Source organism: Aphelocoma coerulescens, chromosome 24 (genome assembly GCF_041296385.1).
Source record: "Aphelocoma coerulescens isolate FSJ_1873_10779 chromosome 24, UR_Acoe_1.0, whole genome shotgun sequence".
NCBI lineage: Eukaryota > Metazoa > Chordata > Aves > Passeriformes > Corvidae > Aphelocoma > Aphelocoma coerulescens.
Window position 1 is genome coordinate 2,077,388 of NC_091037.1, and position 11,297 is coordinate 2,088,684.

At 48.4% G+C, this 11,297-nt stretch overlaps 1 protein-coding gene across 1 annotated transcript in view; it reads left to right on the forward strand.

Annotated features, from left to right (window-relative positions):
* Positions 1–11,011, forward strand: part of CBL (Cbl proto-oncogene) — a 35,665-nt gene extending 24,654 nt beyond the window's left edge. The window contains exons 11-16 of the mRNA XM_068994612.1: positions 351–728; positions 1,577–1,671; positions 2,587–2,742; positions 3,245–3,348; positions 4,096–4,278; positions 6,803–11,011. Coding sequence (XP_068850713.1) covers positions 351–728; positions 1,577–1,671; positions 2,587–2,742; positions 3,245–3,348; positions 4,096–4,278; positions 6,803–7,083 — 1,197 coding nt within the window. The 3' untranslated portion in view covers positions 7,084–11,011. The remainder of the gene's footprint in view (positions 1–350; positions 729–1,576; positions 1,672–2,586; positions 2,743–3,244; positions 3,349–4,095; positions 4,279–6,802) is intronic.
* Positions 11,012–11,297: the final 286 nt, after the last annotated feature.

Consider the following 11,297-nt stretch of genomic DNA (forward strand, 5'->3'; position numbering starts at 1 on the left):
ACTCATTGCTGACTGATGAATGTTAACTTGTACAAATAACCCACAATTGAATCATTTTTTTAAATAGTGGGGAGGCTCTGTTTGGAATCCAGTCTAAGGCTGCTGTAAACTCATGTTTTCCTTGAAGAAGAAGAATCTGGGGTGTCCAGTGCCTGGCTGGAGTGCACGTAGTTCCTGTTATCTCCTCAAGCCTGTACGGAAGGTGTGGAGATATCTCCACATCCTCAGAGACAATTCCTTGTAAAAACACATAAAACCACCCCAAAAGTCTCCCTTCTGCTCCCACCTGTTTATCTTTTCTGGCTGGGCTGCCTTTGTTAAGCAATATTTTCCATTCCTGTGCCCTGCAGGCCGCACCTGGTGCTCTGCACAAGGACAAACCTCTGCCAATCCCACCCACGCTCCGGGACCTCCCTCCACCGCCGCCTCCGGACCGGCCCCACTCCCTGGGCACCGAGGGGCGCCCGCAGCGACGGCCCCTGCCCTGCACCCCGGGGGACTGTCCTGCCAGGGACAAGCCACCCCCGCTGCCCTCCAACCGCCAGGGTGACCTGTGGCCAGCCAGGCCCATCCCCAAAGCCCCGGCGGCAGCTGTGAGCCCCGGGGACGTGTGGGCTGGGAGAGAACTGTCCAACCGGCACTCGCTTCCCTTCTCGCTGCCCTCCCAGGCGGAATCCAGGGCTGAGAGCCTCCGGCTTGGGAGCACGCTCAGCCTGGACAACCCGGGGGTGAGTGGGTCTGGGGGGGCTGGAGGTAATCTGGGAGAAAAGCACACTCTTATCACACTGAGGAGTGGGATTTTGTCAAGGGAGAGATGGAAAGAAGCTGGTGGATGCCAGGCAAGGGAAGTGCTTTCATTCCTCTTGGGAGCAAGGTTGAAATCGCAGTTTCAGCAGTCATGAGCCACAATTGCCTGATCAGTGTTCACCTTTCAGTGTTGAAAAGCTGAGACTTTTTTCTATTGTTATCTGAAAAACTCTGATTGACTCTGCTCGATTTTCAGCCCTGAGAAACCTACACACATCAGCTGTGATGAGTTTGACAGGGTAAAACCTGAGTTAAATTTGGGTCTGTTCATGTGCAGGACACTGTTACCAGTGTACTGAGTAGTCCAATATTTTGTTCTCTAAAAGAAATTGCAGGCAGTTTTGCTTTCCTTGATTCTATTTCCTTGATTTTTCCTTTTAATGCTTCCAGCTTGCTACAATTGAAATCCAGCACATTTTTAGCCAGATTTTCTAAGAAAGTGGCACGTGCACAGTTGTTATCCTGTCTCCAAATGTGTGTGCTTGTCTTGCATCCTTTTCCTCTTGGCTCCCATCTTGGCCTGTTTCAGCTGAATTTGCCAAGGCCACTGAAATCTCAAAACATGTGAAGTTCTTCCTGTGGGAAAAGCCCTGCAGTGTCCTCACTGAGGGAAGGCTGTTAGAGAATTCCTAGATTTCTGAGGTGTTAGTAAATGCTGTGGAATAAATGAGGGTGCTTCATTCCCACAGAGGCTGTTCAATGAGTGGCTTTGCAGCTACACTGGGACCTGTGGTATTTCTGATTCATGCTTTGGAATTTTGTCTTCCAGAGCTCCAGCAGTGGTCCAGCAGCAAGCTCAGAGTGTGAACACCCCAAAATCAAACCCTCCTCATCTGCCAATGCCATCTACTCCTTAGCTGCCAGGTCTGCTGGGATTTTTTTCTAACTTACAGAGTGGGAATTGCAGGGTGCTGGTGCCAGGGACAGAACTGACACAACTCTTTCAGTCTTAAACTCTGACAGATTCAAAACACACAGTTTAAGAGAAAGCAGCTGAAATCAGCATCCCAAAGAGCTGTGGGGAGAGCTGGGAGTTCCCCTGGGCTGTGGCAGTAGGAATCAGGCTCCAGACACCATCAGCTTTTTAATGAATTCACTTTTGAGTGGGGCTTTATGTGATGTAAAAGTGCATGATATCATCACTTCCTTTTGCATCATGACTGTACTAGTTTGAAAACAGACCAGTGGAAGATGGCAAGTCAGAATTATAAATTAATGGGAAAATTAAAATAAATGCAATAGTACAAGAACACTGACAGAGGCAGCACACAACCTGACACCCTGTCAGGCAGGGTGGTGGTGGCAGTCCAGATGAAATGGTCCTGTTGAAGCCGTGATCCTGTAGAAGGTTTGGAGCTGTAGCTCTTATCCTCTGGGAATCCAGTAGGTAAGGGCTGAGTGTGCTGTTCCAAACCCCAGATTATATCCAGGTGGGAATGCTTGACCCCTCCCCCTGGGTGGGGCCTCTCACAATGGGATGATGTCATTCCATGGGTCACGTGGTGAGGGTGTTATCAGGGATGAGTCATGGAAGAGATAAGAAACATTGCCCCACCCAGTTTTAACAGCTGGTGATAGAATGCATACTTTTGTTTACATTTTACCTTGTAACCTGAGACAATGACCTTGTGCCAGTGTGACCTTGTGGGCTGCTTCCTGAAAACCAAATTATCTCTTTAGACAAGACTTGCTGTGAGGTGACTGTGGATTTTTAAAGGGCACCTTGATATTAATTAGATTTTGTGTAAATGTTTTATATCTTCTTTCTCCTGCCTCCAGACCACTGCCTGTACCAAAACTGCCTCCTGGGGAGCAGTCTGAGGGCGATGAGGACACTGAGTACATGTCACCATCCTCTCTGCCTGTGGTGCCTCCAGGTCCTGCTGTGCAAAAACCAGAGCTCAAAATGCCTTTGGAAATGACTCAGAGTTTACGGTGAGATCCTGGATGGTTTTGCACTTCCTCCTCCCAGCTCTGGGGCAGCACATTTGGGACATCAGGGTGGGAATTTTGCTTGCTCAGATTTCTGAATTCCCCTAGTGATATTCACCAGATCTTGACTAAAATAGCAATAAAGGAAATGTGACCAGTGCTCTTGTGCAGAGTCCTTGTACAGTATTAAAGGACTCAGATATCCCCTTCCTTCCCTCTCTCTTTGCCAGGAACCTTTTTGAGAGCAGAAACAACTGAAATTCAAAACCCTTATTAAAATGTAATTTTTGGTGGTATCAGTTTTGGTGGTATCATTTTAACTCTTTTAAGCTGAGGTGCTGTACTGCAATAAACATTACCAGAGCATTTTCCAGAACAAATACTTCACAGAGCAGTGGTGATTTCACTTTGAAACAAGAATCTGTGCACAAGCTCTGTCACAGGGACGGGGTGGAGGTGGTGGCCGCTGTCACCTGTGTGAAGGGGAATGTGTTCTCTCCCTCAGAGTTTTGGACTGTGACCAGCAGCCCGAGGGCTCCATGTATGAAGCAATGTACAACATTCGCTCCCAAGCAGCATCCTCTGCTTTCGAGGCTGTCAGCACTTCTGGTGAGTGGCTGTGCTAAAAGACAGCTGAGGAACTGGGGTACAGTGAATTCCTGGTGCCAGTGGAACAGCATTTTAGGCTAAATTAAAGGAATAACATTTGGTTTTGTTGTTGAAATAGCTGGGATGGATGTAGAAATGTAAGTCTGTGCATGCATTTTAAAGTATTCCCATTCCATACGCCAGAAAAATCCAGTTTTTCCCTGAATCCATTCTGTACTCTGGGGAAAAATCCAGCCCGGGTTTTCCCTCCAGCCAAATCCATTCCGTACACTGGGGGAAAATCCAGTCCGGGTTTTGCCTCCAACCGAATCCATTCCATACTCCGGGAGAAATCCAGTCCGGGTTTTGCCTCCAACCGAATCCATTCCATACTCCGGGAGAAATCCAGTCCGGGTTTTGTCCCCAACCGAATCCACTCCATGCTCTGGGAGAAATCCAGTCCGGGTTTTGCCCCCAACCGAATCCACTCCATGCTCTGGGAGAAATCCAGTCCGGGTTTTGCCCCATGCCGTACTCCAGGGACAATCGGGTTTTCCTGTGCCGTTCTCGGGGGGGAACAGGTATTTTTACTTAAATAGTCAAGTATTTTTAGCCTAAATTTCCCTTTTGGAAAGTGCTGCCATTAAATGTGAGGTTTTAGCAGCAAAACTTTAGTTCTGTGTCCTGTCAGTGTTTGGAAATGGGGGAACAGAGTCTGCCTGGACAGACAGCTCAGTCCCAGAGCTCAGAATGTGCCTCCTCTTCCAGATGAAGGGAACCTGGCAGCAGCCACTGCCAGCAACGGCCCTGAGGAGTCAGAGAATGAAGAAGATGGTTATGATGTCCCCAAGCCGCCACTCCCCGTTGCCCTTGCTCGTCGCACACTGTCTGATATCTCCAATGCCACTCCTGCCTTCAGCCGAATGTCCTTGGAAAATGACCCTGCCACAGGTCAGAGAGCTCTTGTGTCTCTTCTTGGTACCGATGGCTGGCTCTGCTGGTTTGAAACCTGTGTCACTCACTTGAGATTTTGGATGTAAGCTGTAAAATCAGAATTACAGAGGCAGAATTACACTGATTCTTAGGTATTTTGTTTGATTTGTTTTAGCTTTTGTTTGATTTATAGCTTGGAATGCACTGCCTTGGTCGTTTAGTCCCTAAGCTTGTAGATCAGACCGAAATCACAGTTAGGAAAAGCTTTTCTCAGCTTAAAGTATATTCCTTAATCCACTGTTGACTACAGGGGATAGAATATTTTTGTACCAGGGTGTACCAGGGCATGAGACAGGATTTCCCATCCCTGCAAGTGTCCAAGTCCAGGTTGCATTTGGGGTTGGAGCACCCCGGGTCAGTGGAAGGTGTCGCTGCCCATGGGAGGGGGTAGAAGGAGATGGGCTTTGAGGTCCCTTCCAACCCAAACCATTCAGGGATTGTGTCCCTGCTCCAAGTGGAAGACCCAGGGCTGGCCTGGCACAGTTTGTGGCTCTGTCAGTCCCTGCAGATGGCACAAATGTTCTGCCTGATGCTCTCAGCTCCTCTGAGTGGGGACCAGTGGCTCAGCAAGGTCAGCTTTTTGTCCCTGGGGAATAGAGGACGTTGTGTCCTTCTGGCTGCAGGGCACATTCTCTGAGGGAAGAACTAAAGCCTCGTGTCTCCAAGAGCCTTTCTGAATAATGATTGACTTATTCCCTGCTCAGCAGCTCTTAAGGAAGCTTTGAAACTCTTCCTGCTGGGGGTTTTCAGTCTGAATGTGCTGGTGATTTGCCAAGGAACAGGAATGAGTTTCATGTTCCTTCTGGAGGCAGAACCTCCTGTACCCAGAACCCCTTCCCCCAGCGAGTCTTCTCTTTTCATGCTTCACCATTCCACTTCCCTGACCTTCTTCAGCACAGAGAAGAGTTTCCTAGTGCAGAAAAGTTCATTATTTTTGCCCCACCTCCTCCCTGGTCCCTGTTTCTCTTTTTAAATCTGTCCCTGTGTGTGTAGAATTTGGCTGAAAGGGATAAAAAGGAACGGAGCAAATCACAGATGAAGTACTGAGCTTAATCACTGACACTTTGTTTCTACAGCCCTGAAATAACACTGCTGTTATCCTGCTTTAGGGGTAGGGAAATGGAAAATGTGGAAAATGGGAAGCAAGACACTGGTGCAAGCAAGCCTGACCGGTGTGGGATTCATCTTGGCAGATTTATGCTCTCAGGAGTTGGACCCTGCAGTTTGGTTTATTAATGATTTACCAAAATAACTGTTTTAGCAGTTGTCCTTTCAGACTGACCCGTGGTCTCTGAAACTTGATCCAGCTCAAGCTGAAGCAGCTATTCCAGAAGGCAGTTTGGGGCAGAGGAGTGGGCAGACCTCTTTCTCACACGTACAAAAAGCTTTTCATGCATGAGAAACTTGAATTCTGAAGATGAGGGAGCTGGACTGAGTTGTGGTTGGTGAGGAGGCTTCAGGGAATTTGGTTCCTGAAGAGCCTTCTCTGTCTCAGGGCTTTTGGTGCAAGTGTTTCAGAAAGGCCCCACAATGCTGCTTCTCTGAGCAGGCTGCGGTGCCCACTCTTACAAAGGGATTGTTTGGATGTGATTTGTCTGTTGTACTCCAGTTCTGCTGCCAGAAAACTCTGTGGAGTGCTGTGAGGACTTTTTCCAGGAGACAAATAAATCTTTTTTTTAAGGTGATGTCAAATATCCATGCAGAAGAGTTTCCTGTGATTGGCAGAAAAATGCTTTCTGCAGTGATACAGGAGGCTAAAACTCAGGAATGATCAGATGCTGGATGAGCACATTAAACAATGTGGTTTTTCCTTGGAGAGTTTGGTGACTTGTTTGGTTTATTGGCTGTTATTTCCTTTTCCCAGCAGCGCATGATGTGGCTGCAGGGCAGTGTCACATCAGAATGACTCAGGGAAAAGCAGAACAGGCTGGGCTTTATTGATCTGCCATTAGGCAGGGAGAGCTTCAGCAGAGGAAAAGGAGAACATAATTCAGTTGCTGACCCTTCAGAGAGCATAATTCAGTTGCTGAAGCAATTGTGGTGGCTGAGTTGGGACTGGGTTTGTGCACACAGAGGTGAGGGAGCTAAACTGGACAGCTAAACTGGAGGGTTCTGTCTGGTTCTGGGAGGAAATGGGATGTCTGGTAAAGAACTGAATATTCATGGTATTTTTTCTGATTCTAAGGCTGCTATCTGAGCTCTGCTTACACACATAGATCCTATGTCATTTTTTTATAAGGTTTTGTCTTAATAAATGAGCCTGATGAGACCTGCTAATTAAAAACAATCTCCACAGCTGTTTTTGCACACAGGAGGGGAAGCTGGGCAGGTTGGGAGGGAGGATAAAAGGGTTGGAGAAAGCGTCGGAGCTCAGTGACAGCTTTCTGAAGTGCCTTTTATCCCCCTGATGTCATCTCAGCTTTGTTCCAAGCAAAATTTCCACTTCTTTTCACTGAAGTGATGCACTTGTTTCTCCTTGCAGGTTTTTCAGACGGCTCCCAAGTCCCAGAGCGGCCGCCAAAGCCGCTGCCCCGGCGGATAAATTCGGAGCGGAAAGCCGGGAGCTGCCAAGCAGGAGGAGCCAGCAGCGGGGCCAGCTCCTCCCTGCACCTCTCCAGCGAGATCGAGAACCTCATGAGCCAAGGCTACTCATATCAGGACATTCAGAAAGCTCTGGTCATTGCACATAACAATATTGAGATGGCCAAGAACATTCTGCGGGAGTTCGTGTCCATCTCCTCCCCGGCGCACGTGGCCACATAGCACACGACCACCTCCACACCTGAGCTGCTGTGGACCAACTGCCTGGGCAGCTGCTGCCCAGCTGTGCACCAAAGGGGAAGGGGGTTCCTTTAGAGACTTCGTGCTGAGGTCAGTCCTGCCTCTTTAAGAGAATCAGTTATCAGGTTTTCGTGGTTCCAGATTTCAAAGCAGTGGGATGAAGCGGAGTGGAGCGGTGTTTTATACAGTGTATGTCTTGGAGTCCTTTACCCCTACCTCTTGTCTGAGAGAGCAGATTTATTTCCAGGGTGTCGGTAGAGAAAGTATCATGACAAGGGATCCCCGAGCCCATACCCTGGAGGCTGGGGGGAGTTGTTTTGTGCTGTGAATTTTAAGTGGATGCTCAGAGAAACAAAGTCTCGAGGTCGGTGTGGTGTGTCCTGTGGTTCATGGTACTAGGTTTGGATCTGTTCGCTGCTGTGTGTCTGGCTCAGGCTTTTTAGAGCAGCTGGAAGGTCACTTTCTGCTGGGAATTTTTAGGAGACCTTGGAAGAATCGTTTGATTGCTTCCTGTTGGCCATGGTGTGTCCCCCTTGCCTGTAATAGTAGCAGTTATTGCTTCTGATTCCAGTCCTCCCTTGCTGCCTGGAGAGAGCAGGATGAGCTTCTGTCAGGGATTTTGATCCTGGCAGTGCTGGCAGTTGGATTTCTCTCAGGTGTGTGTGCTCTTACACTGGCAGCACCAGATTCCAGCAGCTGGAGGAGCTTGGCCTGGTTTTGAGAGGTGGGACAGGGGGAAAGAATTCGAGCAAGAGCAAAGAGCTGGGGCTGCTGCTTCTCCCCTCTTAGCCTTGAGCATTTTGTGCTTCAGTGCTCAAACTTGATTGTGGCCCTGCTGGGCTGGAGCAGCCAGCACTGGGCACTCCCATTGCTCTTCCCTAGGAATGTTGCACCTGGTAAATAGGATGTTTTATTTATCTTCATTGCATGGTGGCTGTTGCAGGCTAGTGGCCTTCACACACATTCCCTCACCTCCTCCAGAGAGCTTGTGCAGGAGCCATCATCGTGCCAGGGTGTTTTGTGGAATTGGTAGATGCAGCTGATGTGTTTGTTGGTATCTCACCTGCTTTGCAGTCACAGAAGTGCAGCAGTTCTCTGCATGGCTGTCAAAAGAACATGAGGGCTCTCTGTTCCATTTCCATTTCTCTAAGGTATTGCCAGGTCTGGTGTTAAACCAGACCTGGGGGAAAAAATTCTGTATTTGTGAAGTGATCACATGGCTTTAAAGGTCAGAACTCAGCTGTTACATTGGAAAAACCTGACTTGCCTACTCAGCTACTTAACTCTGTTCATAGAGGAGGAGTGGATGGTTCCTTTGGAGAGGATTTAGATCCAGGAGGCACAGACAGATCACAGCCTGACAGCCTGAGAGGCTCTTGGCCTTTGGAGCATGTCCAGCATCAGTTGCATCTGCCTGAGGTCAGCAAGGGGTCACCAGGCCAAGGAATGTTGCTGGAGTGATTCTGGCAGTCAGGTGCAGTTTGGCCTTTTGAGGAATCCAGATGGCTGCAGTCGGCAGAGAGGCCTTCACAAGTGTTAGCAGAGCAGAAAGTGGCTTTTTAATTAAAGCAGAGGTTTTAGCTTTCTGAATTGCTGCAGTGGCTTCCAGGCAGGCTGAGCTGTGTCTCTTTACTCCCCTCCTTTCTGTGGTGAAGAAAACACTCTCAGACAGCGTGAGGAGATCTCCTGCCACGCTCAGAGACCAGCAGCCTTTGCTGTTTTGGGGTCAGGTCTGGCAGTGGGCAGGGTGCTCTGCAGGGCGCAGGGCTTGGGCACAGCCCCCAGGAGCCCTGGGCAAGGTGGGGTCAGTGCCTGGGGGAAGAAGAAGGGGAATAAGAGCTGCTCTTCCTCCTGTGCCTCCGGAGCAGCTGCCAGGGGTGCCAGCCCTGCTCCCTGTGGGATGTGCTGGGCATGTGGGAGCCTCTGGAGAAGCAAGGGCAGCACTGGTGCTGCTGAGGCAGGAGCAGGGGACAGCTCTGAGGGCTGTTGTGTCACACTGGGGGGCCTGAGCAGCCACACAGTCCCTTGTCCTGGAGATCCAGGTGAAAGCCCTTTAGTGAGGGGTTTGTTTCCCTCTTTTTCACACTCCCACTCGGCTCTGGGTTGGTTTGGAGCCACTTGGTGTCTGCCCTGCTGTGTGAGCTCAGTGTGTCAGTGTGACTCTTGCCATGGCTGAGCAGAGCTGAGTCCAGCCTGCTCCAAAGCCTTAACTCTTGTCCTGCCCCGTGTGTGTGACCAGAGCAGTGATTCCCTGTCCCCTCCAAGCCCCTCAGGGCAGGCTGGCTGTAATTTCAATGAAACCTTGCTTGGCAGAGCTGTTCCAGGCCTGTCTTTGGGGTCTATGTGCCAAGAGATGTTCCTGTGGGTGTTGTTCCGGGTATTAGAGATTAGAGAGAGCAATCTTTTGTGGCATGTATCACTGATTTCTCTGCATGTGTCCTTTCTGTGCACTTGTTTATGTCTCAAACTGATTTAAGAAACTTAAGTCTTGCCTTTTCTTCCTCAGACACGTTAAGAATTTGCTGATTCCACTGAGTGCAGCAGAGTCCTGGCCATGTCTTATGGCTGTGCTCTGCCAGGTCAATCCAGGCACTGCCCAGTGGAATTTCCTTGTTCTTTCTAAGCCCAAGATTGATTGCTCTTCTTTCCCTTCACCTCCTTCTTCTTTATTCTGAAGAAAATTAACTTTCTGATGCTACTTTAAAAAGGAAAAAAAACAACCCAAATGTTTAGTGCCTTTCTTAAGGGGATGCTGCATGGCCAGGCTGGATCCGAGAATCCGCCCCTCTGGGAAAACGAGCAGAGCTGGACAAGCAGCAGAGCTGCCTTTGAGCACGGACCTGCTCTGAAAGGGGTGAAAAGGAGGAGCAGGAGAGCTGGGTGATTGTCCCTGGGACTCTGACACTGTGTTTTGTAGCATTTCAGCTGTGGAGCTTCCAGTCTGGACTGGTGCTGTGCCGAGCTCGGGGCCAAGTCAGCACTGTGGGACGGGCTCGGGTGGGGTAAAAAATGCTGGGTTTGCCCTGCAGCTGTCCCCAAAAGGAGCAGGAAACACTCCCAAGAGGAGCAGGAAACACTCCCAAGAGGAGCAGGAGCTGTGGGAAGCAGGAGGTGCCCTCCTGAGCAGGATCCCGGTGATTTCCAGTGCTGGAGCCGAGCAGGAATCCCAAATCTTTCCCTTTTTTGTGCATGTCCTTGCCCCAGCCCTCCCCTGGGGGGCCAGGCATGCTCAGGGCCCAGCATGAGGCCTCGTGCACCGCACTGGTGGCATTACTGTAGCTACTCCTGAGGCAGGCTCGTTACTGTAAATGTGGTTTGCTTGGCTGGTTTGTTGGTTTTTTTTTTATTTTCAGTTGAGCAAGAAAAAATGCAACTCCCAGGGCACCTTCTCAAAGGTGCCACTTTAAAGATTAGTGGGGAATAAGGACATTTGTTTTTAAAGTTCCTCCTAGAAATCTTTTTTTGTTTGAAATTCCCAGCAGAGGAGGAGCTGCTGTTACTGTTGTTCTTTCTCACGGATGACAAATACCAATTTGTAAAATATCAGTGTTAAAAAATGTTGAGATTTTCACAAAATATTTAAAAAAAAAAAAGTATAATAGTGTCATTAATATAAAATTATAATAGCAGTATTTAATCCTTTCAGATCTGTAAAGAATAAGGAAAAACAGAAGGTAAATATTCTTACAGAGTAGCTGAGCTTTAAGGTTCACTTGGTTTAAAGTCCTCATTTTGTTTGCAGATGCATTGTTAATGTTTAGAGGTTATACTAATGTTATTTATTAATTGTTTCCATCCTTGTATGCTGCCCACTAAGAGCTTCTTTGTTTGGGATTTCATTCACCTGTGTCAGTAAGAAAGAAAACAAAACAAAGTTTTATTTTTAAATAAAATTTCCTTTGTTGTAGCATATGGTGTGTGTGGTGTGGTGCTTCTGTGAGTGCTGGAAAATGAATATTTTAGGATTTCAGCCTCCTGGATCCTTTGCAGTCTGACTTTGGAGTTATTTGATAATTATTTACCACAATTATCTGTTAAATTCAGATTTATACTGTGGGTGCTGGCAGAGGCCAGGAAAGATTTATACAAAGATTACAATAATTAAACATATTCTGGGAGAATCAATGAATAAAGGCTCGAATCCATCAAGACCAAGAAGGACATGAAGTTACCACCCAGGGAGAGAATCCAAGGGA